At 38.1% G+C, this 26,518-nt stretch overlaps 6 protein-coding genes and 1 pseudogene across 15 annotated transcripts; 5 read left to right on the forward strand and 2 right to left on the reverse strand.

Annotated features, from left to right (window-relative positions):
- The first annotated feature begins 119 nt into the window (after positions 1-119).
- LOC103846291 (12-oxophytodienoate reductase 1) lies at positions 120-3,547 on the forward strand. The gene is made up of 4 exons (XM_009123192.2): positions 120-837; positions 920-1,060; positions 1,217-1,524; positions 1,836-3,547. The coding sequence occupies exons 1-4, from the start codon at positions 662-664 to the stop codon at positions 2,432-2,434; spliced, it is 1,224 nt and encodes a 407-aa protein (XP_009121440.2). The 5' UTR covers positions 120-661; the 3' UTR covers positions 2,435-3,547.
- LOC103846293 (syntaxin-21) lies at positions 3,230-5,504 on the forward strand. Its single transcript, XM_009123197.3, has 7 exons — positions 3,230-3,546; positions 3,770-3,863; positions 4,041-4,177; positions 4,377-4,451; positions 4,768-4,925; positions 5,009-5,109; positions 5,207-5,504. Exons 1-7 carry the CDS (start codon positions 3,338-3,340, stop codon positions 5,270-5,272), a joined length of 840 nt encoding a protein of 279 aa, XP_009121445.1. The 5' UTR covers positions 3,230-3,337; the 3' UTR covers positions 5,273-5,504.
- LOC103846292 (heat stress transcription factor A-1b) lies at positions 5,225-8,332 on the reverse strand. 4 transcript variants are annotated; one of them, XM_009123194.3, is made up of 3 exons: positions 7,646-8,332; positions 5,798-6,872; positions 5,225-5,727 (listed from the first exon to the last, which is right to left on the reverse strand). In XM_009123194.3, the coding sequence occupies exons 1-3, from the start codon at positions 7,901-7,903 to the stop codon at positions 5,705-5,707; spliced, it is 1,356 nt and encodes a 451-aa protein (XP_009121442.1). In that variant the 5' UTR covers positions 7,904-8,332; the 3' UTR covers positions 5,225-5,704. The 4 variants fall into 4 exon arrangements, with proteins under 4 accessions (XP_009121442.1, XP_033137410.1, XP_009121444.1 ...); XM_033281519.1 differs by having other exon boundaries at positions 5,225-5,742; XM_009123196.3 differs by adding an exon at positions 7,097-7,235 and having other exon boundaries at positions 5,225-6,872; positions 7,646-7,866.
- A 324-nt stretch (positions 8,333-8,656) lies between these two features.
- LOC103846294 (histone acetyltransferase MCC1) lies at positions 8,657-10,500 on the forward strand. Its single transcript, XM_009123198.3, has 5 exons — positions 8,657-8,995; positions 9,086-9,230; positions 9,707-9,806; positions 9,876-10,104; positions 10,193-10,500. The coding sequence occupies exons 1-5, from the start codon at positions 8,889-8,891 to the stop codon at positions 10,383-10,385; spliced, it is 774 nt and encodes a 257-aa protein (XP_009121446.1). The 5' UTR covers positions 8,657-8,888; the 3' UTR covers positions 10,386-10,500.
- A 623-nt stretch (positions 10,501-11,123) lies between these two features.
- Positions 11,124-15,755, forward strand: LOC103846295 (SART-1 family protein DOT2). Of its 6 annotated transcripts, none has more exons than XM_009123201.3 (14): positions 11,132-11,236; positions 11,338-11,424; positions 11,650-12,248; positions 12,546-12,684; positions 12,786-12,828; positions 12,989-13,102; positions 13,195-13,291; positions 13,380-13,446; positions 13,523-13,582; positions 13,659-14,259; positions 14,467-14,843; positions 14,947-15,167; positions 15,265-15,349; positions 15,452-15,755. In XM_009123201.3, the coding sequence occupies exons 3-14, from the start codon at positions 11,692-11,694 to the stop codon at positions 15,527-15,529; spliced, it is 2,439 nt and encodes an 812-aa protein (XP_009121449.1). In that variant the 5' UTR covers positions 11,132-11,236; positions 11,338-11,424; positions 11,650-11,691; the 3' UTR covers positions 15,530-15,755. The 6 variants fall into 6 exon arrangements, with proteins under 6 accessions (XP_018511178.1, XP_009121447.1, XP_009121449.1 ...); XM_033281513.1 differs by having other exon boundaries at positions 11,158-11,236; positions 11,681-12,248; XM_018655662.2 differs by lacking the exon at positions 11,338-11,424 and having other exon boundaries at positions 11,124-11,236; positions 13,659-14,260; positions 14,471-14,843.
- Positions 15,756-16,293: 538 nt separating this feature from the next.
- LOC103846296 (transcription factor MYB41) lies at positions 16,294-19,794 on the reverse strand. 2 transcript variants are annotated; one of them, XM_009123203.2, is made up of 4 exons: positions 18,636-19,794; positions 18,122-18,389; positions 16,944-17,660; positions 16,294-16,829 (listed from the first exon to the last, which is right to left on the reverse strand). In XM_009123203.2, the coding sequence occupies exons 2-4, from the start codon at positions 18,382-18,384 to the stop codon at positions 16,793-16,795; spliced, it is 1,017 nt and encodes a 338-aa protein (XP_009121451.1). In that variant the 5' UTR covers positions 18,385-18,389; positions 18,636-19,794; the 3' UTR covers positions 16,294-16,792. The 2 variants fall into 2 exon arrangements, with proteins under 2 accessions (XP_009121451.1, XP_033137413.1); XM_033281522.1 differs by having other exon boundaries at positions 18,122-19,794.
- Positions 19,795-20,470: 676 nt separating this feature from the next.
- LOC117128877 lies at positions 20,471-25,828 on the forward strand (annotated as a pseudogene).
- Positions 25,829-26,518: the final 690 nt, after the last annotated feature.

Below are 26,518 nucleotides of genomic sequence, written 5' to 3' on the forward strand. Positions count from 1 at the left end.
CTTATCATAAAAATGGTATATGTATTGAACTTCTTAATTCAATAATTAATCAAATATTTGGTAAATTTAAATTAAAGAAAAATTTTAGATTTTTATTTTAAATTAAGATATTTTACATTAAATTTTGCTTTTAAACATTTTCAGTTTTAAATTGTGTGGATCAGTTGGTTTGATTAAAAAGAAAATACAAAACGGGCCTTATCTTCATCATATTGGGCTTTACGAGAAGATTGTTGACGATCAAGCCTCTCGCCACCTGTTAAAGCAGACGCAGTTGAGAAACGATCTGCGTTTAAGCTTTTTCTTCTTAAAGAACCGCTTGGTCTGCGTTCAACTTCAAAACAGAGACGGAGTATCTTCCCTCTATCTTGGGAAGTCCACTTTTAATTCTCTGTGTGCGGTCAAAATAAGCTAAAGTCAAACACACACGAAAATATGATTTTTAAAATATGAGGCCACGTTTAGCTCCTATGGACCAAAAGCCGAATCCACAATTGGAGGAAAGAGGTTTAAAGTTTTTTAACTTTTTCATGACGTCAATGCATACGTCATGAAGAAATGCATGTGGGGTAAAGTCTGTTCATGAATGCGTGCGTTCACAATGACGTCGACATCCATAAAGACGAAATAAAAACAAAACTTTGCTTTTTCCCACTAATCGATGTGTATAAATATGTGCATATGCATTCCATCTTATTCCACATTCAAAGTGTTTCAAGAGAAAGAATCAGAGAGAAAACAAAATCCACCATCTGAACTAATGGAAAACGTAGTAACGAAACAGAGTATCCCTCTCCTCACGCCCTACAAGATGGGTAGATTCAATCTTTCCCACAGGTATGTTGTATAAGTTATATATGCCCTTCTCCTCAGTTTTCTGTTAGCTCAAAACTTGAATCGTTTTTTTATTATGATTCAGGGTTGTTCTTGCACCATTGACGAGACAGAGATCATACGGAAACGTTCCTCAACTACATGCTGTGCTATACTACGCTCAGAGAACCACCCCAGGAAGTCTTCTCATCACTGAAGCCACTGGAGTTTCAGATACAGCTCAAGGGTAGCTCTTTCTTCTTCTTCTTTTTTGGAAAGAATGTTAAATTTATTTATCTCAAAATTAGTTGTAAAAAATAATTCTTCTATTGAAATTAAGTTTATGATTTTTATTTGTGGGTTTTGATCTGACTCACATTTGCGTGGTTTCTTGCTCTTGAAGGTATCAAGATACACCTGGGATATGGACTAAAGAGCATGTGGAGGCATGGAAGCCAATCGTGGAAGCTGTTCATGCAAAAGGCGGCATCATCTTCTGTCAGATTTGGCATGTTGGCAGAGTTTCTAATAAAAGTTTTCAGCCAAATGGGCAAGCTCCAATCTCTTGTACAGACAAGCCATTGATGCCTCAGATCCGCTCTAACGGCATCGATGAAGCCATGTTTACCCCTCCAAGACGCCTAAGTACAGAAGAGATCCCCACCATTGTCAACCATTTCAGGCTTGCAGCAAGAAACGCTATGGAAGCTGGTAAGCACACTGTTTGGCACATAGCACAAAAAAAACATTATGATAATGTTAACACATCTAGAAAAATAACTAAATTAGTACTAATTAAAAGATAAAATGATTAAATTATTTCAATTCCTAAATGTTTTAAGCTAATTTCACCCTATAAATACTAAATTTTAAATTATAATCATAAATAATATATAATTTTTAGTTAATGTTATTTTATATTATTTTTTTTTGCTAATTTGAGAATAATAAATTGTTTTAATTATTCTAGAAGAAAGACTCTTACATTATATACGTACCTTGAATGTTGTTGTTGCGTGCAGGCTTCGACGGAGTAGAGATACATGGAGCTAATGGCTATCTCATAGACCAGTTCATGAAAGACACGGTGAACGACAGAACTGACGAATACGGTGGATCATTACAAAACCGCTGCAAATTCGCTCTAGACATAGTCGAAGCAGTGGCCAACGAGATCGGGCCTGATCGCGTTGGAATCAGGCTCTCTCCCTTCGCAGACTACATGGAGTCAGGAGACACGAACCCACAAGCGTTAGCACTTCACATGGCGGAGTCTCTGAACAAATACGGAATCTTATACTGCCACGTGGTCGAAGCGAGGATGAAAACAATGGGTGAAATAACAGAGTGTCATCCTCACACGTTAACGCCGATGAGGAAAGCCTTTTCCGGGACGTTTATCGCCGCAGGAGGTTTCAAGAGGGAAGATGGGAACGAGGCGGTTGATAAGGGAAGGACTGATCTGGTGGCTTATGGTCGGTTGTTTCTGGCGAACCCTGATCTGCCAAAGAGGTTTGAAGTTGATGCGGAGTTGAATAAGTATGATAGATCAACGTTTTATACTTCTGATCCTGTCGTGGGCTACACTGACTACCCGTTTCTTGATTCAACAGCTAGTTAATTAATACATGTCGTTATGTGTTTTTGTTTTTTCATGTAATAAGACGACATTGTCGGTCAAACTGCAACCACGTATTTTATGTACACTACTTTCATATTGTCATATTGAGTCCATGATTATACGATATTAGCAAATAATGCCTTTAATTATAGTTTATGAACATATATCCCATTTTACAGCCACTGCTTGATTCATGTTTTCATCGAGTTCGACTACAAGTCTACAAATTTCATAGAATTGGTGAAAACATGTAACATCCCAACCACTCACAGTTGAGACTTTTACATGTGCTCACTCAGTTAACAAACTTCACTATGATAAGTAGTGTGTTGATTGATTTGTTGAAGGTTCGAAATATCTATTTATTAATTTAGCAATTACCACATTATTTTTTTTTATATTTTGGTTTTATTCACACGGTATCCCAAAATATTTTTTGATAGATCACCCATTATTTTTTTAGTTACAGTTCAAATAAAATCTGTTTGGATATATAAAAGAAAAATAAATACATTCTGATGACAAATGTTAAAATCAGCTATTTATTAATGTTACCAAACCAAAATGGAAACAATTAACAAGTTGAGTTAAGATGGTTTAGTTCTGCAGATTAACTCTGCTTGGTACGGTTAGAGATCGAATCCGTCCGGTTAAACCGGTCCACGTTTTCATTTAAATTTTAAACGAGAAGGGCGGGTGGGTCAACTACGACAGCTCAGGATCCTTCCCTCCACCGCCATTTCCACGCGGACCACATGTAATAAATAATTTATGCAATTATAAAAAAAACAATAATAATAAATTTGGGAAAACGTATTACCTAACTCTTGCCAATCATCGTCGTCTTTGTTCCCCCATTGCTACAGAGATTAGATTCGAGAGAAGAAGAAGAAGAAGAGGAGGATGAGTTTCCAAGACATCGAAGCTGGCTCTCGATTCCAGACGCCGAATCGTTTTAACAGCGGGAGGCAGCAGAAGCCTCTGTCTCGTGGGGATCCATCTCAGGAGGTAGCCGCCGGAATATTCAGGATCAGCACGGCCGTCAATTCCTTCTTCCGCCTCGTTAATTCGATCGGAACGGCTAAGGATACTCTTGAATTGCGAGAGAAGCTGTCAGTTCCATTTCTTTTCCCCCCTCTTCATCTCCGAGTTAATTAGGGTTCTTAAGTTTCTAGGATTGCGTGATAGTTAAGGTTTTGGGGGTTTAATTGGTTTTGAACTATGGTAGAGAAAACTTAAATTCATTGTTAATAGTCTGACATTTTTGGTTTTGTTTATTGAGCATTTGTTTTTTTTTTAAAGATTAATTTGTTCTGGAAATTCTATTGGCTGCAGGCAAAAAACAAGGTTACAGATCTCAGAACTGGTGAAGAATACGTCAGCTAAGCTTAAAGAAGCTAGCGAAGTCGACCTCCATGGAGCAGCTAGTGTAAGAAATTGTATACATTTTTGTTTGCTTTCTCATGTGAAAGAGAACATTTACTATTGAATCAACTTTGGTGGTGAATACCATTAGATTTTGGTTGCCTGATAGATGATGTGTGTGGTTTGTTTATCTGTAAACATTATTCATTTTTTGATATGTTATGTTTATATTAACTTGCAGCCAATTAAGAAGATTGCGGATGCTAAACTGGCGAAAGATTTTCAATCAGTTCTCAAAGAGTTTCAGAAAGCTCAGAGACTTGCTGCTGAAAGAGAAATAACTTATACTCCTGTCGTCACACAAGATATACCTGCCAGGTAACTAAATGAATCTTGTTGTCTACTAAATGAGAAAAGAAAATTACCATGGGTTATCTACTCTCATAAAAGAGGAGCTTCTTTAATGTATTATAAACTTTTGTATGTTCAGAAAACTTTAAACTTGGAATGGTAACTGATAGGTTTTGGAATTTGAGTCGTACTTACACATGCTTCATTGTTATGCTACTCCATGCAGTTACGATGCACAAGAACTGGATATTGAATCTTCAAGGACATCCCAGGAGCAAACTCTTCTTCTACAATCAAGAAGGTGAGGGTATGATTTGACAGTATGCTATATTGCTGTAGTCTATTATTTTGCTAGTTCACCTCATAATTATTTCAGCATAAACACAACCCAAATGTTAGTCAATCGTGCAGTTTTCTTTTTTCCTTAATGAGATATTTAATTGAGTGCTAACTATAGCCTTAAGTGTTCATATAAGCTTAAAATTAGGTTATTAGAATTTCGAAGTTGGTCATGGCCATGAAACCCCATTTTAAATCCATCTTCTCTGTTTGGCCATGTTTTGTTACCTCATATCTTGCAGCGACATGCTATTTAACTTGAACTTTTCTCATTCCAGGCAAGAAGTGGTGTTTTTAGATAACGAGATAATATTCAATGAAGCAATTATCGAGGAAAGAGAGCAAGGAATCAGAGAAATTCAAGAACAGATTGGTGAAGTGAATGAAATCTTCAAAGATCTAGCTGTTTTAGTGAACGATCAAGGAGTTATGATCGGTAAGTAGACCCCAAATCGTAAATTTCTATGTCTCCTTTACTTCTTTAAAGTCTTAAGAAACACTATAATGTTTATTTGGCAGATGACATCAGCTCCAACATTGATAATTCACATGCTGCAACCTCACAAGCCACTGCTCAACTCAGAAAAGCATCTAAAACTCAAAGAGCAAACTCATCCTTGGTACTAAGAGAGACTCTCTACTTATTTTTCAATTCTATGGTTCCGTATTTTTAGCAGCTAAAGCTAAGTTTCATATATATGTTTTACATTGTTGCAGACATGCCTTCTTATTCTCATATTTGGGATCGTTATACTCATTGTCATCATCGTTGTCCTGGTCTGAGCACCAAACTACAAGCTCCAAGCATCAACCGAAGAAGAGTCGAGGAAACTATACAAATTATCCCTTGAAGATATATATTTATTGGTACAGATTCTTTTCCTTCCCATGCAATCGAATTGAACCTTGACTTCTCATCGTGTGAATGTTTTATATATTAATCCATCTTAATGATCTTTATAGCAAAAGATACGAACATGTATGGTTAATGTCTATTAGTTTTTAGCTCGAGTTAGTCAGGGACCAAAGATTATCATAGTGGTTGATAATTGAACATGAAGGCCGTTGTAAACAAGCAACATGTAACAAAAAAAAACACACACAGTCATCTCTAAAGGACTATTCACAAGTACGTTGGCGCTGCATTGTTTGTTCTTTTCGTAGGTTTTATGCATGTGAAAGTCAAACCCTATGATATATCTCCTCCTCCTCCGTTCATATCCCCTTCACAGCCTCCCCTGAAAAATATACACCTGTGAAAGACAAATGGCAGAACAATAATGCAGAGAACATGTTTTTCATTCTTACCCCCATGTGTTTCCGAAGAAAGAAACCCCGTTTGTTCAGTGATATGGTTCACTTGTTGTTGATCCCTAGTCCACTCCCTCAGTTCTTGCTCCATTGTCTCCACTGACCCTGATATAGTCTCGTCTGTCTCTCCACTCACTGGGGCTTCATCAGCAAAAAACTGTTCCCAGAATGGGTCTTGGACTCCAGGCAGCTGAGGGACCAGTAACTCTTTCACCTCTCCCTCACCTTCAGGAGAAACTGCATCGCCTTCCATCTCCAACGACCCACCTAAAGCAGCCATTATTGGATCCAAACACTCTCCATTACCTGTCTTGCATTCAGATTCAGGGCTCCAAGTAGCTGCAGCTGGACTTGGACCTAAGTTTGGATGAACCAGACCAGCTTGAGGATGATGAGCCAAACCTGCATCAGGTACTTGGTTCATTGCTGCTGAATGAGCTGAGTCGGGTGAAACCTCGGGCAGTGTTACTCCAGAAACTGTATTCGAGGAGTTCAGAGAGCTAGGACTGAAACTGCCAGGATTGTTTGGAACCGATTCAGACTCAGGTGAGCTACTCATATTCAAGAACTGTCGAAGCATAGTTTGTGCTGCTTCATTTATGGATGGCTGATACTTAACAATCTGACGATCAACATCATTAGCCTCCTCCCCAGGAAGCCTCCTCTTTTTGTTACTGCTTCCCTGAATCTGTCTGTTACCATCATTACTCTGTTGTGCTACTAACTGGTTCAAGAAGCCTGGACTCTGAACAGCCTTCGCTAAAAACGACATCATCTGCTGTTGCCTCTGCTCCATCGCCTGAACTTTCTGCACCGCGTCCTTCAGCTGGTTCTCGGTGGCCTGTTGTTGATGCATAAGAACGTTCTTATCCCTCTTGAGTCTTTCCACTTCTTCCGCTATTCCAAACTTCCCTACCTCGACACAAGGAGCAAGAGATGAGTTCTGAACTTGAGTTTGTTGCTGCACATGCGATGATTTCCTCCTTGTAATACCCTTTAGTAGTTGTTTTTGGTCTCTTAAAAATCCCTCGTTTGCAAATTCCCATCGATCTGGATCAACTTTTCTGAATCCCTGGACACAATAATTCAGCAAGATAGCCTCTAAAGATCAACAAAAATAAAAGTTAAACTGAGTTTTATGGAAGAAGAAAGCCAACATAGAGTAACTGTACAAGAGCCACAAACTGTTACAGACTATTGAAAAAAATTCTAGTTAAAGCATCATTCTGGGAAGTAAACGACTTCTCCACCATGGGATAAGAAAAATTAATAGCTTCTTAGTTTATCAACATGTACCTGGACTGACATATACAAACGAAAGCAAAGCTAATGTTCAGACAACCGAGAGGACATTCTGTTTTGTGATTTAGAGTTACAAGGCAGAAACCAAGCTTCACCCATATCTGAGGATATGTTAAAGCGACCCTGCAAAGTTCTGTGGAATCTTTTGGTGAGTAAAAATATTGGTTTCAAAAAATCCAAGACAGGGCATGGATCTAGCCATTAAACCACCATTGCTAATCTATATAGTTTAAAAATAGACAGACTATAATTGCATATTTCTACTGACTACACCAGTCTAATAAGCTGCAAGAACCCATTAAAGACAGCAATCAAACTCCCATTAGATACAGAACATCATTGTAATTACCCAACTTTGATGCCTTACTTACTAGTTACTACCTCAATTTTCTCAAATAAACATTGTAAACACCATAGTTCAACACTTTCTAACAGAAAAGAAAAAGAAAGAGACTGAACTAAGACTAAGTCCCTGGAAGTTCAACACTTCAGTGATCAATCTGATTTTTTTTGAAGTTACAAGAAAGAGTGATGGTTCCTTACATAAGTATTTAACTGTCTGACGAAGCTGGAGAAATTATTGTGCTTGAAGTACTTAGGCAAGAACACCTTCGAGAACTCGGGAACGTCCCAGACGACGAAGCTGTTGTTTCCGCTGCTCCAAGAAACGACCTCATTGGTGGAAGGATCATCAACCATGTCGTAGGTTTTGCTCAAAAAAGGCGGCACCGAGTTCAAAGGAGGCGGTATAGGCAACGGGTTTGAGTTCACGTACGGTGCTGGTTCAAGAACCGGTTCCATAGCTACTACGATGCAAGCAAGAACTACGGATTGAGTCTTTAGATCACTCACTCCAACCTTCCTTACATTTCCGTTTTTCTGCGTCGCTTTTTCCTTTTTACTCACTCGGTGAATTTACAGTACGTGGCGTATTTATACACCGTTAAAATAATAAGATTAACTATCTATCGTTCGATAATATTAATTATAATACGAAAAAGACGCAGAGAAAACTCCCTCTCTCTGGGACTGACACACAACTGAGATGAATCATCGGAAAAATTGAACGTGAAGCGGCGGTACAGGAAACAGAACTATGAATACATTTCGCGTAGTAACATGTGACAATAAATGAATTTGTTTGAGGTACTTTAGCTGATGATAATGTCCAAAATATGAGTGTGAAAAATTGATATATAATATGATCCAGTGCCGGCTTAGAGCATGTGCTCACAGCACATTTGCACAGGGTCCTGTTTTTTCCTTTACAAAATTAGGGCCTTATTTTGTTAAAAAATATAAATATTAGGGTCTAGTTTTTAAATTGACTATAATATAACTAAAGGTTGACAAAAAAAAATTAAGGCAGCACAGGGCCCTTTTAATATTTGAGCCGGGCCTGATATGATCGTTCCGCATCACAGATTATAAATTGTTGTCGAAACCTGGTCCTAACTAGTTTAGTTCGAAACAAAACATAAGATGGGAAGAATAAAAATTTCGTGAAAGTCTGCTACTTTTTGTAAACGCAGATGCACGTGCTTGTTAGTGGCAAGTCACGTGAGGTGATCTGAAGAAAAGCACGGCAAAGCAAAGCAAAAGTCGTTTCTTTCGATTCAATTAACCCCCGCGAAATCTCTTTGCAGATCAACGAACTCATCTTCGGATTATCTTACCTTAACCAACCCGGATCCAGTTTTGATCTTTGTGATCTTTTTTTCTTTTGTGGGGTTTAGTTATTGCAGACAAAAGTCGCGTTTTCCGCGTGGGTTTGGAGAATTCGTCAATGGAGGAACTTAAAATCTCTACTCGTCCAAGTATCAGCTTCAGGCCGATAAACCCTTCTGATTTAGAACGTCTGGAGCAAATCCATCGGGACATATTCCCAATCAGGTAAGTTTAAAGTTCCTTTCTTTGGAAAATTGTATTTCTTTCATTTAGATTTGAGTGACTTTCCCTTTTGGGAAATTGTATTTCTTTCAGGTACGAGTCTGAGTTTTTTCAGAATGTTGTCAACGGTGGTGATATCCTCTCTTGGGCTGCTGTTGATCGGAGCCGCCCTGATGGTCTTTCTGACGAACTTATTGGGTTTGTCACTGCTAAGATCGGGCCTGCTAAAGAAACCGAAGTGAGTCTCTTTTCCTTTTTTGAACTTGTTTCTGAAGGTTTCTTTAATTAGAAGGTTTCTGAAGTGTTGATTTTGAATCTTTGAAACAGTTTCATGAATTGGGTTTCTTACAAATTTCTTAAAGATCAAAAGTTTCTACAATTTTAAGCAGCTTTTGATTTGAATCTTGGTTTGTAGCATGTTTACCGCATTGGTTTCAAAGCTTTGTGTTCTTTTCTTTTTGGATGTAATGTGTAGATTTTGATTGTTGTCGAAACATTTCATCATGTCCTATATAGTTTGAGCTTGAAACTTTAATTCATGCTTATCAGATGGGTTTCTTACAAAAGTTCTTAAAAAAAATCAAACGGATCTGCTTTTTTCTAACATCTTGATCATGGTGTGTAGACTTGTTTTGTACTTATTTGCTTAAATGTAACAACCCTGGGGGTTTTCTTCTGTGTTTATATGTTGATACTTTTCTCTGTTTCAAGCAGATATCAGATTTAATAAGATATAACTCTTGTAAGGGAGAGGAGACCTTGGTGTACATCTTAACCCTTGGAGTTGTAGAAAGCTACAGAAAACGTGGAATAGGTATTTTCATTGATTCTCTAGCTTGGTTTTGTTAATATTAAGCTCTTTAAGTTTGTTTCTTCTTTGCAGCTAAGTTGCTTATTAAGGAGGTCATCAAATATGCGTCTAGCGTCCCTGTATGCCGTGGTGTTTACCTTCATGTGATTGCACACAACAATCCTGCAATCAGATTGTACAAAAGAATGTCTTTCAGATGTGTAAGGAGGTTACACGGATTCTACATAATCAACGGCCAGCATTTCGATTCTTTCTTGTTCGTCTACTTTATCAATGGTTCTCGCTCTCCTTGCTCACCCTTGTAAGTAGAAGACGCTTTGGTTTTCTTTAGTTTTGTTCATGTATTGGGGGGTTATGGTTGGTTTAATCATGGCTGCATTGCATTGCAGTGATCTTGTGGTGTTCGTTCTTAATTATATGAGGAGCGGGATCAAATCGGTCGCATCAAAGCTAACAATGAAACACGAACAGAAAGGCTTGAAATGGCTTAAATGCAAAGACATTACGCGGTGTCTCTTGCCCACTCAGACCAAACGAAATCTTGCATCCGAAAGAGTATCATCCGGCTACGATTACGTTTAGTGTTTTAGTCTCTGATTCATAGAATTCATTTCCATGTCTTAGCTCTGGTTATGTAATAAAAATGTAAATATTTTCTGATAGAAAAAAAAAAATTCTCTTTGGGAGTAGGTGTTAATCCACTAACCATTTTAAATTAGTTTGATTGCTGGAATATAGCTTTGTGCTTTTAATATACAACTTCGGTTTAGTTAAGTAAACCAGACTGGATCAATCTTTCAGTGAACTACATTTTCAAAATTTTCATTGTATGTGTTTAGAAAACATTTAATTTGTATACCAAAGTGGTAAACGATGAAATTGCGCAGAAATTGTGCCAAAATTATTAAAAAAAACTGTTAAAATAAAACTGTTAAAATGAAATCATAGCGGTTGCAGCCAAAGAAATGAAGGTTCCTCACCTTATACAAGTATCATTTTCGCTAGCAAAGCTCGTGGTTCGGTTGAGAAATGGTGCATACCAAAGGATATGCTGCTTTTAACTTGAAGATTCGGTAAGTTATGTGTAAAAATGGCGATCTCTTAAAGCGTTTTGAGGATTATGAAAAGTTGAAAACAGTTGGTTGAGTCTTCATAAACCGGACCGGTCAGGTAGGAATTTGTTAATCATTTTGAAATGATCTACACTAAACCAATTTGGTATTTTGAACCAAGCCACGAACACTTCATTACGAAAATTAAAACCGGTCCTCATTAATTCACGTACCAACGGGTTTGCTCTTGAACCGGAGTGGTATATATACAAACGCGTATATCTACTTTTCTTTTTTTTTTTCTCTTCACAAAATCGTTTCCCCTCTCGTCTATCTGAGTTTCGCCGTCGCTTTCTACCGGCGAGCTTTCTATCCTTCGCGGTAAGCTTTTAGTCGTCATCTCTCTGGCTTGAATCATTATTTCTCAATTCCTCCGCATAGTGCTCTATCTTCTTAAGCTGCTATTCGTTGGCGTACTTCAGATTCTCTTGCAGTTCTCAGCGTTTTCAATCTTATTTATCCGTGGATCCGAATATCTCAGTACTTTCCATTGAAATCTCGATTTCGAGGTTCGTCGAATTGGTTTTTTGATTCAATTTTGTTTTCTCTCAATAATAGCAAAATCTCCGTAGGTTAGGGTTTCCATGAGCAACGATTAGACGCTGTATGTAGTCAATAAGTATATCGGCTCAGATCTTTGCCACTATAATAGTTTTTGTTACTCTAATTGCTTGTTGTAGTCTGCAACCACTGTAATTTTTTTTGTTTCTGAGTTGTTACTCTTTTGTGATTAGGTCTTGATTGAAGTTTCTGGGATTCGTTTAGGCGTTTTGAGAATGGAAGTGGAGAAGTCTAAATCAAGGCATGAAAGTAGGGAAGAGAGGGGTGATAATAAGGGTTCGCCTGCTAGAGAAAGCAGAGATGGAAGGAGGAAGGAGAAGGAGAAGGATTACAGGAGCAAGGATAAAGAAAAGGACTATGACCGCGAGAAGAACAGGGATAAGGACTATCGAAGGGATAAGGAGAAAGAAAGGGACAGAAAGAGGGATAAAGAAGGAGACACTGAGAAGGAAAAGAGCAGAGATTGGGATAGAGAGAGGGAAAGGGACAGAGATCGTGGGAAAGATAAGGAGAGGGAAAAGGAAAGAGATAAACATAGGGACAGAGAGAAGGAGAAATTGAAAGAGAAGTCTAAGGAGAAGGAGAAGGAAGCGTATAAAGACAAGGATAGGTCGAGAGTTAAGGATAGGTCGAGTAAGAAAAGCTACGAGGATGAGGATGAGAATGAAAAACCTGCGGAAACAAAAGACCATTATGACAGTGAGGATAATGCTGATGCTGCACCAAGTGGGAAAGAGCAATCTGCAACGGAAGTCGAGGAGCGCATTAAGAAGTAAGTGATTCGTTCTTTGTGCTGTAAACAATTTAATTGTTGAGTTTCTTATTTGAAATATTTTACATTTTATGATTGAGGATGTTTTCCTCTTAGAACATGATTTTTGAGTTCAGTATTTTTTTTAGGCATCGTATTTGTTTGGTTCTCGGTTGTTACGATAACATCTGTCTTGTTGTTAGTCTTAGTTATTTCTGTAAGGTCTAAGGCTCTGCTTATTTCTCTTGTGTCATGCATTTAGATTATTAGATATATTAATAATCACGTAATAAAAAACTTTTGTGTTTTCTATCTCAGGATGAAAGAAGAAAGAAAGAAGAAAGCTGAAGAAGCTTCTGATGCTCTATCATGGGTTGCAAGGAGCCGTAAAATCGAGGAAAAAAGAAATGCTGAGAAGCAAAGAGCTCATCAGATGTCCAGAATTTTTGAGGAGCAGGTGTTTCCTCCCTTCCTTCGACATATTTGTATCCTTTTATTTCTTCTTAACTTACTTCTATTTGACGTTTTATTCATGTATCGTATGTTATATTTGTATAGGACAATCTGATTCAAGGTGAAAATGAAGACGGCGAGGATGGTGGTAAGTTTTGCTTTGCTCGAATTTATATAAATGTTGGATGCAACAGTCTATCGATTTTAGTGTGGTAGAGAGAGACGTGATGCTTGTACTACATGCTTTGCAGTTCTTTTCATGTGATACGTTCTAGTTAATAATTATCTTCATATATTCTGGTTACCAGATCATCTATCTGGTGTTAAAGTTCTACATGGTTTGGAGAAGGTGGCGGAAGGTGGAGCAGTTATTTTGACACTAAAAGACCAGAGTGTCCTTGCCGATGGAGATGTCAACAATGGTTTGTATCTTTTAATGCTCTCCTTTATTAATGTTTTCAACTTGGTTGATGTGAGGGTCTGTCATTAACGAGCTTTGCACCTATTCTGGCAGAGATTGACATGCTGGAAAATGTGGAAATTGGAGAACAGAAGCGTCGAAACGAAGCTTATGAAGCAGCCAAGAAGAAAAAGGGAATATATGATGATAAGTAAGTTCAAGTATATTTCAGTGGCATTATGATGAGCATATCTGTGTTACTTAAGATTGAAACATAGCAATGGTATTGACTTTTGTAGGTTTAACGATGATCCTGGGGCAGAAAAGAAGATGCTTCCGCAGTATGATGAGCCCGATACTGATGAGGTAAGTTAGGAATTTTCAAATACTAGAATTGTAGACACTGGTTTGGGTGAAATAATGTTGCTGCTTTCATCGTCAGGGGATAATCTTGGATGCAAAGGGTCGCTTTACTGGTGAAGCAGAGAAGAAGCTGGAAGAGGTACCTATCTTCCCTTACATTTTTAATGATTACTGGATCAGTATTCGCTAATGTAATTCGTTTTCCTACCCATCAGCTGCGTAAAAGAATCCAGGGTCAAACGACAAGTACTTTTGAAGACCTCAACTCGTCAGCAAAGGTCTCATCAGATTACTTCTCACATGAAGAAATGCTACGTTTTAAAAAACCAAAGAAAAAGAAATCATTGCGGAAAAAGGATAAATTGGACATAAGTGCGCTTGAAGCAGAAGCTATTGCATCAGGACTGGCAGCTGAGGATCTTGGTTCTCGCAAAGACGGCAAAAGGCAGGCCTTGATAGCAGAGAAAGAAAGATCCGAGAACGAAAAACGGAGCAACGCCTATCAGACCGCCATTGCTAAAGCTGATGAGGCATCCAGATTACTCAGAATGGAACACGTTCAGTCTACTAAAAGAGAAGAAGATGAGTTGGCTGACGATGCTGAAGATCTTTATAAATCGTTGGAGAGAGCTCGGAAGTTAGCTCTCACAAAGAAAGAGGAAGTTAGATCTGGTCCTGAAGCACTTGCACATCTTCTGGCTTCCAGAACCAATGAAACGACCGATGATAATAGCGGCTCTGGAGCTGAGACACAAGAAAATACAATGGTTTTCACAGAGATGAATGATTTTGTCTGGGGTCTCGAGCGTGGTGAAGGTAAAGTATAAATCATCTAATGACACAAGTGCACCATTATTTATTGGTTTGCCTCTATTATATTGATCGTCATATGCTTCTTGGAATTTTATTTGGTGGCGTATACTCACATTCGTTAGAGTTTTACCTGTGTATCACCCTATTTCTTACAAAATAAAATATTTACTTTTGTCGTTAGAGTTTTGATCTATTGGTTTGGTCTTCCAGGTGTTGTGGGGAAGCCTGAGAGCGAAGATGTTTTCATGGATGAAGATGAAGCACCCAAAGCTCCTGAAGAAGTAAAAGAAGAGCAACCGGATGGTTGGGCAGAAGTTAAAGACACTGATATGGATGAAGGAGAGGTTCCATCAGATACCAAAGAGATAACTCCTGATGAAACCATACACGAGGTTGCGGTTGGGAAAGGATTATCTGGTGTATTGAAGCTTCTTAAAGACAGAGGAGCCCTAAAGGAGAAGGTCGAATGGGGTGGTAGGAACATGGACAAAAAGAAGAGCAAGCTTGTTGGTATCGTGGATGATGAAGGAGGTAAAGAGAGATTCAAGGATATCCGGATTGAGAGGACTGACGAGTTTGGTAGAACCGTAAGTTTTCCTTAAGCTTTGCTTCTTCAATATTTGTTAAAACTCGTCCTTATGTTTGAATATCTAAAATAATCTGATCTTCAACTCTTACGTTGTGAAACAGTTGACTCCGAAAGAAGCATTTCGACTACTCTCTCACAAATTCCACGGGAAGGGACCTGGAAAGATGAAGGAAGAGAAACGGATGAAACAGTACCAGGAAGAGCTCAAACTAAAGCAAATGAAAAACTCAGACACACCATCGCTTTCTGTTCAGAGAATGAGAGAAGCGCAAGCACAATTGAAAACTCCTTACATTGTCCTCAGTGGCAATGTCAAACCAGGGTATATCTTATGCTTCATTACTCAGTTTTAGTTTAGATTTGTTCAGCGACACACTCGGTTTCTTTAACTAACACTTGTTTGTTGCAATTTGTTTCAGACAAACTAGTGATCCTCAGAGCGGGTTTGCGACTGTTGAGAAGGATGTTCCAGGAAGCTTAACACCAATGCTTGGTGACAGAAAGGTTTTACAGAATCCTAGATCAAATATAATTCATATTATCGACTTATTAATAAGATACATAATTCAGAATTGGTGTTGATCGTTTCATTTGATGGCGTCTCAGGTGGAGCATTTCTTGGGAATAAAACGGCAATCAGAGGCTGGAAACTCGAATTCACCAGCGAAGAGACCGAAGCATTGAAGTCTCAAACCCTCATTTACTTGCTCCTATGCTTTTTTCACATCGATTTGTCTCTGGTAAACTCTTTCCAAGGATATGATGAGGTATCTGATCTTTTGTTACAATCTTTAAAACAAGACAAAGCTCAATATAGATTCATGCCGAGACTGATGGATGAACAGTTGTGACTATTTTGGTTTCGGTTCTGTAATACAGTCTCTTTAGTAAGAAATCATTTAAAAGATACTTTGAGTTTAGTTCAGAGAAATTAAACCGAATTAAAAGAATCTAATTTTATTTTCTTGTGGTTAATCATCAATTGTAAACATTAGCGCACGTTTAGCCTCTCATATTCCTCCGTCGCAGGCCATAATTTAATTGTGCTTGAGCGTTTAATCTGGTAATGGAAAAATATCATTTCAGTTGACCAAAAGTATACAGCTTTGTCGGATTTTTCTTTGGCATAGAGCATTATAAATACGTTGATGCTGTATATCGATAACTATGATTGCAATTAACGATATGCTTTTTTGTTAATGGACTTTCTTCTTTTATTTAAGATCATAAATGTTTTGTCATCGTTTAGTTTCGGCCGAAAGTTGAAAACATTGCCAGGATGTTCTGTCCCGCGAGACATTTACCGTAAGTTATGTAACTGTCTACTTGTCCAGCTAGTCATTTTGTCGCCAAGTCAAAACCAATACAAGACTGTCATTTTCGAGTGTATATATTGTATTTGTAGTTCACATCTTCTTACCCATCGCCAACTAAATCTTTAATCTTCAGTTATTTTTGGTAAAACAAACAAAAAGTACCTATATTTAATTACTTTCCAAACGTAATCATATTTATCTTGTTCATTTGGCTTGGGAGAGTCAAAAATTTATTTTTGTTTTTTAATACAAAGCTTGACTGTTTTTGTTCGCGCTTGCGTGAGCTTTTACGTTTATACAGACTGTAAACTTCTAAGAAAATCATAAATGGAAGAAAACACTTTTCTTTGCTATTGAATCAATAGTTTTGATACTGTATTTTCGTTTGTGTTTTGCAATGATAATTGTAATATATAAATTAGATTTTAGAAGTGTAATTTCAAACAATATTTAATACAATAAAGTGGTTAAATTTTACAAGATCAATTTACATACATGGTCTAGAAAAAGGGATACATGGTCTAGAAAAAGGGAACTTTAGTCTTTAGTGAACGATAAATATATATGCATATAACTCTATCCAACAACAAAAATTACGATATTATTAGTCTCTCTCTAATTCGAATCTTGTCTATTCAGGAAACGGCCATGGTTCCGAATACGTTTGCCTGCAGAACGGAGAATTAAAAAAAAAACATTAGACTAGCCTAACACTTCATGCATGTGAAAAGTGAAATTTGATTTATAAAAAAATGCATGTAAAAAGTAACGAGTGATCTTACTCTATGATATCTTTCCAATAAGAATCACTTGCTTCATCATCAATAGTGTCACGCCATGGTTGATGATGATCTTGTGTGGAGTTTGATGATGACGGGTTTGAAGTATCCTGACTATGCTGATGTTCATGAACTATTCTTTTGTTCTTGATCATCATCTGACTTTGTTTAGATTCCCCTGGAGAAGCCGGAACCAGTAGTGGAAGCGAATTATAATCATCTTGAGCATTCATTTGTACCGGGGAAGAAAATGAATCCAAAGGATGATCATTTGTTTGGTTTTTTACTATAAAATCCTCTCCATGACTATTTTCAAGAATGTGAGATAAGTTTTGAGATTGGCCAAAAAGATTTTGGTTCTCTAGGTAAGAAGATTGACCAAAGAGATTGTCACTGGTCTGCATGGCTAATGGCCAAGACGAGGAATTGTTGTTGTTATTGGTGCTAAGGACTTGAATAATATTGTGTAACAATTGGGCTTTAGCAAGAGTTGTTGCATCCAGTTGCACGTAATTTTGATTAAGATTCAAGAGGCTGTTGAAATTTGCGGCGGCTATAATCTGTGGAAGAGCAGCTAAGACGTTTAGATGGTCAGTTCTGGGCCTATGTGTGACGGGATCAATCCCCATTTGGAGAAGTTTCTTTCTCAGATGTGTGTTCCAATAGTTTTTGATCTCGTTGTCCGTTCTCCTAGGAAGATTACTGGCTATCGACGACCACCTTTTAAAAACATAGACAAAAATTTAAACCAATGAAATCGATAGTATCCTAGTGGATTAGTATATGATAAGTACCTAACATTATTTTACTTTAGTCAATTAGAAGATAATAAGTTTCAAGATTGACAAACGGCTACATACGTATGCACGAAGAGAAAAAACAGTGTAGTAGGTGTTTCAAATATGATTCTTTTATCCATAAACCACCATATATTAATAAATATATATATAAAAAAATTCTCTCGAATAACATTTTTTAAGTTTTTGTTGTAAAAATAGTTTTTAAAAAATGATCAAAATAGTCATTTTTTGTTTTGAAAATTTTAATATTTTTACTTATTTATTTTAAAACCATATTAGTATATCGCTAAGAAAGATATAATTATATACTATAGACTAGAAGAACTAAAATATAATTTCTAACTAATTAAGGAATTATAAAGAGTAAAAGTAATTGATTACTTGTTTCCAAGAAGGGAATGGAGGTTGATGATGGTTTCTTCTTCCTCTTCAGTGAAGTTCCCTCTCTTGATGTCAGGTCTCAAGTAATTGGTCCATCTCAATCTGCAACTCTTTCCGCATCGGTTTAAACCGGCTTGCTTAGGAAGAGCTCTCCAGCTTCCATGGCCGTGTTTTTGAATGTGATCGATTAATTTATCATCCTCATCTTGTGTCCATGGCCCTTTCTTCAGCCCATTCTCATCGCAACATGGCGATCGCCCCATTTTCACTATACTTACAAAACATTATTAAATAATTAAAGTAAATTCAATAATCTAACCAAATAGATCAAGCTAAGAGATAAGAAATAAACGAGCACATTTTCATTACATTATAGGATAATATATGAACTTGGATAACATGCATGTGCATGATCATAAACATTTTTTTGGTGTAAGCGCATGATCATAAACATATACGTACGTTCACAAGAATACTAACATATATTTTTGTATGTGTGTATGTATTATCAAACCTGTTGAAGATCACTTTAGAATTCACAAGGGCGAAAGGTTTCGAAGAAGGCAATCAAACTAAGGATCTTAGCTAATTAATGAACCTAAGTGTATGTGTGTGATCTTCACGCTTTAAATAGGGTTTTTGTGTGTTTGCGTCTTGTATCTTGTCGGAAGGAGAAAATCTTAGTTTAGGTTTTGACTTTGATGGCCAGTGAATGACGAAAATACCCTTTTATAATATTATTTTTTGCAAGAAAAAGAAAATGAAAGGAAGAGAAGAAGATGATCAAGTTTGTGAAGCAATGTAGGTACACAAAAGTTGCTGCAACTAATCCATATGTTGACAAAAGGGAGTTTGTGAGCCTTTAATAAAACTTTTAATGTACAATGAATATGTACTAAATCATAGCAACAAAAAAACAATACTATACTACTAGTATTTTCTAAGAATGAATCAAACGTCTCGATATGGTAGTTGATTATTGGTGTAAATTTAGTTTTAAGCACACCAAGGCACGCAAACTCATGAACCCTGCCTGGGAGGCTGGGACCCGCGAAAACCCTAACTCTTCTAACGACTAAACTAATTCTAACACTAATTCAATCGCTTTATAGATGCTTCTACGTTGAAGGCTTTAATATATAGTATATTGTATCATCAATTTATAACAATATGATTCGTTAGAGCAGTGATTAATTTACTATCATTTTAAAGTCCTGTCTGCTTATATAGCTATTTAGTCTTCAAAAAAGAGAGTTATTTAGCCTTTTTTTAGAATCGATTTTGCTTAGGTGTGAGGAGTCGTTCTGTTGATTTGTGTTAGAGATCTATTGCTCTCTAGTACAAAATTACTAGTTCCAGAATATGCAGAAATGGATTTATTGCTTATAACCCATTTAAATATTCAGAGAAATAATTCATCATGCGTTTATGGCCGGATCTAAAGTTTCGAGGGCTATGAACATTTTTTTGGAGAAATTTATAGAATAAAAGTTCGTAATTTGGAGGCATATTTTTTTTGTAAAAAACTTTAAAAAAATTTAGAGACAAGACTAATATTTCACCCGACAGCGTCTAAATTTACAAAAGGATAGCTAGTCTAAATCGTTTCATAGATCTGAGATACCCTGGTTAATAAAAAAAGGTTACCTTATTTCTTTGCAATGTTTGAATTGACATAATGATATGATCATGGATCAGCTAGTTGATAAAGATGAAGAAGGAGAGACTGAAGATACACTAGCTGAAGAGGAAGCTGTCCTAGCCATTCCCACAGGTCCTATCACTCGTGCAATGACAAGGAGACTCAAAGAAGCCATTGGAAACATACTGAAGATCTCTAAGAAGCAAGAAGACTGTCTTGGTAGAAGCTTGAGCTACCAAGACACACTCATCACCATTCATGTGATCTTACCATCAAGCTGATCATCATCTAGGCAAGTGGCTTGGTATACTCTTTTTCCCTTGATTAGTTTTGTCCCACTGGGTTTTCTAATCAAGGTTTTTAATGAGGTATCAAGTTCACTTACACATTCCTAGTTGATGTATCTTGGATGCAACTCGGCCTAAGGCATCTTGGACCGACTTCATCATCTATCTTATATTATGTTTTAGTCTAAGTGTTGTGTTATTACTTTGAAACCGTGTGGAGCCTTTTCCTTTAAGTTTTCTTATGTTTTCGAGACCTTGTGCATGTACAAGGATCTCTCTATTTAAGTGTATCACAAACCCTCATTCTAATCTAAGTTATCTTTTGTTTAAACCTTGTGTTTTCTTCTCCCTTGCTTTCACGAGTTAAGAGAGTGTCTGGTGTGTAGTATCCAGTCTGTTGGTGTGTAATATCCAACGCCCAAGGGCTTTAGAAAGGTGTGTCATATCCGATCTAAGCCTAGGAGTATCAAGGAGCCTTTCCGCAGCCTCTTGTGTCACCATTCGATCCACAGCCTTGATAAACTTGAGTCTTTGATTCGTTTATGCAAGGATCTATCCAAATCATCCAGAGAAGGGTCCTAGGATCTCATTAAGTGGTATCAGAGCACTCTGGAAGGGGAGTTTCGATTTCTCTTTTGCGATTTCATAAGATCTGTGTTCATCGTTTTATATCATTGATCATTTGGGTTTTGCGTGTTGTTTCTCACTCGATCTGATTATTATCATTGATAGGATTGATAGATCTATTGTTTCGTGGTTCAAAATTGATAGATCTGAATATTCTGATCAAGTTTTGAACAAAACCTTTCACATTCTTGTCGATTACGTTACTAGTTTGCTTGATCCGAAAGTTCCTTGTGTTCGTGTGATTCGATCTGTTACTAGAACCATAGATCAGGATTTGTTTAATCTCAAATCATCACCTGTTGAATCTCGAATCCTTTTCTGATAAATCGGGGTTGATTGTTTCAATATAATCGATTTGAATTCCTTACTTGTTGATCACGGTATTGATTTGCCGCGTTGCTTGAGATTTGTTGGTTGATCTTGATTGTTTCCGATTGTTTCTTTATTTGATTCTCGAATCATAAATCAAATTGCCCTTGGAACTACTTACTTGTTTCAGTCTTTCGTGTGTAACAGGAAACAATGGGAACTGAGGAAGATGATGCAACGTATATGAGAAGAAACAAACTCTTACAAGAAGCTATCACTAAACAAGTAATGGAAGACTTGGTGAAGTTGCTGGATGAGAGATACGATCAGAGAGCCCCTGGTAGACAAGACCAAACGTCTGATCATCAGCAAGCACCAAGGAGAAATGGGCGTGAACGACAAGAGCATGCTGGTTCACAAGAAACTGATAACTTTTATGAAAGAGATAGGGCACGACACAGCTCGGCTTCTAGGCGTAGCTCTCCCTCTAGACACAGCAGTAGAAGATCTAGACGTGACCATGAAGGACGTAGGTATCAAAGAGATGAGCTTGCTGGAGTTAAGATCAAGATACCTCCTTTCCATGGCAAAGCCGATCCTGATGCTTACCTAGAATGGGAGAAGAAGATTGATCTAGTCTTCAATTGCCGGCGTTATTCAGAAGCTAAGAAGATTCAAATTGCTGTTACTGAGTTCTATGATTATGCTTTGAGTTGGTGGGATCAACTAGTCACCAATAGAAGGCGCAATGGGGAATTTCCTGTTGAGACTTGGGCAGAGATGAAGGCTCTTATGCGCAAGAGATTTGTACCTAGCCATTACCACCGGGATCTCCATCAGAGGCTAAGAAAACTCACGCAAGGCTCACGGACAGTCGAAGAATACTATCAGGAGATGGAGTTGTTGATGTTAAGAGCTTGCATATCTGAGGATAGAGAAGCTACTATGGCACGGTTTCTTGGAGGACTCAACCGTGAGATACAAGACAGTGTGGAGATGCAGCACTACTTGGAAATGGAGGAGATGCTACACAAAGCCATCCTAGTAGAACAACAAGTAAAGAGAAAGGGTCACTCTCGGGGCAACTATGGAACTAAGTATCAAGGTGCTAAGGAAGATAAACCAAGCCACCAGAAAGAGAGCAAGCCATATCAAAAGGACGAGGACAAACCTATTAGTTCTTTCATCAAGGATAAAGGGAAAGCTGAAGCTTCTACTACGAGATCAAGAGATGTTAAGTGTTTTAAGTGCCAAGGAAGAGGACACTACGCTAATGAGTGCACCAACAAACGCGTGATGATCCTTCATGACAATGGAGAATATGAATCTGCTGATGAGGAGACAGAGGCTGAAGAAGATCACAGTTCAGAAGAGGAGTATGTTGCCAACCCGGTCGCTGGAAGGTTGCTAGTTGCTAGAAGAACCTTGAGTCTTCAAAGCAAGACCGAAGAGATGGAGCAAAGAGAGAATCTCTTCTATACTAGATGTCTAGTGCAAGGAAAGGTCTGTAGTCTTATTGTGGATGGAGGCAGTTGTGTCAACGTTGCGAGTGAGACTATGGTTAAAAAGTTGGGTTTGAGGGTCCAGAAGCATCCTAAACCATATAGGCTCCAATGGCTCAATGAAGAGGGCGAGATGAGAGTATCTACTCAGGTTATGGTTCCCTTAGCCATTGGTAAATATGAAGATGAGATTCTTTGTGATGTGTTGCCTATGGAAGCTGGACACATTCTCCTTGGAAGGCCGTGGCAATCAGATAGACGTGTGATACATGATGGGTATGCCAACAAGCACACCTTTGAGTTTAAAGGGAGAAAGACAGTTCTTGTGCCTATGACTCCTAAGGAAGTTCAGGTTGATCAGCTCCAGCTACAAAAGAAGAAAGAGATAGATCTTCCCGCTGAATCAACAAAGCAACTAAACTTCTATGCCAAGTCTGGTGATGTTAAAAGATCTCTCTGCTCTAACCTTCCTATTCTTTTGTTTATCTATAAGGAATCCCTCTTGACTACTACTAACATTGCACCGGAGTATCCGAGTGAACTTGTCAATCTTTTACAGGAATATCAAGATGTTTTTCCAGAAGATAGTCCCAATGGACTACCACCAGTACGAGGGATTGAGCACCAAATTGATTTTGTGCCCGGTTCTACACTTCCCAATAGGCCAGCATACAGAACCAATCCGGTGGAGACCAAAGAACTACAAAGGCAAGTGGAGGAACTGATGGAGAAAGGGCATATCCGAGAGAGCATGAGCCCTTGTGCTGTTCCAGTGCTACTTGTGCCCAAGAAAGATGGGAGCTGGCGCATGTGTGTTGATTGCAGAGCCATCAACAATATCACTGTAAAGTATCGCCATCCTATTCCTAGATTAGATGATATGCTTGATGAATTGCATGGTTCTTGCATATTTTCTAAGATTGATTTGAAAAGTGGATACCATCAGATTAGGATGAAAGAAGGAGATGAATGGAAAACTGCATTCAAAACTAAACATGGTCTATATGAGTGGTTAGTCATGCCATTTGGATTAACCAATGCACCTAGTACATTCATGAGATTAATGAATCATGTTCTTAGATCATTCATTGGCATATTTGTTGTGGTATACTTTGATGACATCCTTGTATACAGTAAGAGCTTTAATGAACATATAGAACATCTTAGAACTGTTCTTGATGTGCTTAGAAAGGAATCTCTTTTTGCTAACCTTAAGAAGTGTACTTTTGGAACGGATCACTTGGTCTTTTTAGGCTTTATTGTGGGTGCAGATGGGGTTAAAGTTGATCCGGAGAAAGTAAGAGCTATACGAGAATGGCCAATTCCTAAGACAGTGAGTGAAGTGAGGAGCTTCCATGGACTTGCTGGTTTCTATAGGCGCTTTGTGAAAGACTTCAGCACCATAGCATCTCCCTTGACTGAAGTAATCAAGAAAGAAGTCGGATTCAAGTGGGGAGAAGCACAAGAACTTGCCTTTCAATGCCTAAAAGAGAAGCTTACTAATGCCCCTCTTCTTATACTTCCTGATTTTAATAAAACTTTTGAAATAGAATGTGATGCTTCAGGAATTGGAATTGGTGCTGTATTGATGCAGGAGAAGAGACCCATTGCATACTTCAGTGAGAAGCTTGGAGGAGCTACCCTCAACTATGCAACTTATGATAAAGAACTATATGCCTTGGTGAGAGCCTTGCAGACTTGGCAACACTACCTCTGGCCTAAAGAGTTCGTCATTCACACAGACCATGAGTCTCTCAAATACCTCAAAGGACAGCACAAACTCAGCAAAAGACACGCAAGGTGGGTTGAGTTCATTGAGACATTTCCTTATGTCATCAAGTATAAACAAGGTAAGGAAAACATAGTTGCTGATGCACTATCCAGAAGGTATGTTCTCTTGAACACTCTTGATGCTAAGCTATTAGGATTTGAGCAGATTAAAGGAATGTATGAGAATGATCCTGATTTTAAAGAGGCTTACAACTCTTGTGAGAAATTTGCTGTGGGACACTACTTTAGACATGATGGTTTTCTTTTCTATGATAATCGATTGTGTGTGCCTAACTGTTCTTTGAGAGACTTGTTTGTTAGGGAATCTCATGGAGGAAGTCTCATGGGTCACTTTGGTATTGCAAAGACTCTTAAAACTTTGCGGGATCACTTCTTTTGGCCTCGGATGAAAAGAGATGTGGAGAAACTATGTGAGAGATGTGCAACTTGCAAGCAAGCCAAGTCTAAGGTTCAGTCTCACGGTTTGTATACTCCTCTCCCTATACCTTATCATCCTTGGAATGACATATCTATGGATTTCATTGTTGGATTGCCTAGAACTAGGACTGGAAAGGATTCTATCTTTGTGGTTGTGGATAGGTTCTCAAAGATGGCACATTTCATAGCTTGTCACAAAACTGATGATGCATTGCATATTGCCAACTTGTTCTTTAAAGAGATTGTGCACATACATGGCATGCCTAAGACTATTGTTTCTGATAGAGATACTAAGTTTCTTAGTTATTTTTGGAAGACTCTTTGGTCTAAGCTAGGTACTAAACTCTTGTTTTCTACTACTTGTCATCCACAAACTGATGGACAAACTGAAGTAGTTAATAGGACTCTAGGAACACTCTTGCGTGCATTCATAAAGAAAAACTTGAAATCATGGGAAGACTATTTGCCTCATTGTGAATTTGCATACAATCATGCTGTGCATTCTACTTCTAAGTTTTCTCCTTTTGAGATTGTTTATGGGTTCAATCCCAACTCTCCTTTGGATTTAATCCCTTTACCTGAGTGTGAAAGGGTCAGCATTGATGGCAAAAAGAAGGCAGAGATGGTGAAACAACTCCACGAGCAGGCTAGGCTCAACATTGAGGCAACAACCAAACAGTATGTTAAGCATGCTAACAAAGGAAGGCGTGAGATGGTCTTTGAAGTGGGTGATCAGGTCTGGATTCACCTAAGGAAAGAGAGGTTTCCCAATGAAAGGAAGTCCAAGCTGATGCCGCGGATTGATGGACCTTTTAAGGTCATAAGGAAGATCAGCAACAATGCCTACAAACTGGATTTGCAAGGTAAGTATGATGTGAGTAATAGCTTCAATGTTACTGACTTGATCCCTTTTATTGCAGATGAGCCAGATTTGAGGACAAATCCTTTTCAAGTGGGAGGGGATGATATGATCATGGATCAGCTAGTTGATAAAGATGAAGAAGGAGAGACTGAAGATACACTAGCTGAAGAGGAAGCTGTCCTAGCCATTCCCACAGGTCCTATCACTCGTGCAATGACAAGGAGACTCAAAGAAGCCATTGGAAACATACTGAAGATCTCTAAGAAGCAAGAAGACTGTCTTGGTAGAAGCTTGAGCTACCAAGACACACTCATCACCATTCATGTGATCTTACCATCAAGCTGATCATCATCTAGGCAAGTGGCTTGGTATACTCTTTTTCCCTTGATTAGTTTTGTCCCACTGGGTTTTCTAATCAAGGTTTTTAATGAGGTATCAAGTTCACTTACACATTCCTAGTTGATGTATCTTGGATGCAACTCGGCCTAAGGCATCTTGGACCGACTTCATCATCTATCTTATATTATGTTTTAGTCTAAGTGTTGTGTTATTACTTTGAAACCGTGTGGAGCCTTTTCCTTTAAGTTTTCTTATGTTTTCGAGACCTTGTGCATGTACAAGGATCTCTCTATTTAAGTGTATCACAAACCCTCATTCTAATCTAAGTTATCTTTTGTTTAAACCTTGTGTTTTCTTCTCCCTTGCTTTCACGAGTTAAGAGAGTGTCTGGTGTGTAGTATCCAGTCTGTTGGTGTGTAATATCCAACGCCCAAGGGCTTTAGAAAGGTGTGTCATATCCGATCTAAGCTTAGGAGTATCAAGGAGCCTTTCCGCAGCCTCTTGTGTCACCATTCGATCCACAGCCTTGATAAACTTGAGTCTTTGATTCGTTTATGCAAGGATCTATCCAAATCATCCAGAGAAGGGTCCTAGGATCTCATTACATAACCTCAAATTTGT

This window comes from Brassica rapa, chromosome A10 (genome assembly GCF_000309985.2).
Source record: "Brassica rapa cultivar Chiifu-401-42 chromosome A10, CAAS_Brap_v3.01, whole genome shotgun sequence".
In the NCBI taxonomy this organism is placed as follows: domain Eukaryota; kingdom Viridiplantae; phylum Streptophyta; class Magnoliopsida; order Brassicales; family Brassicaceae; genus Brassica; species Brassica rapa.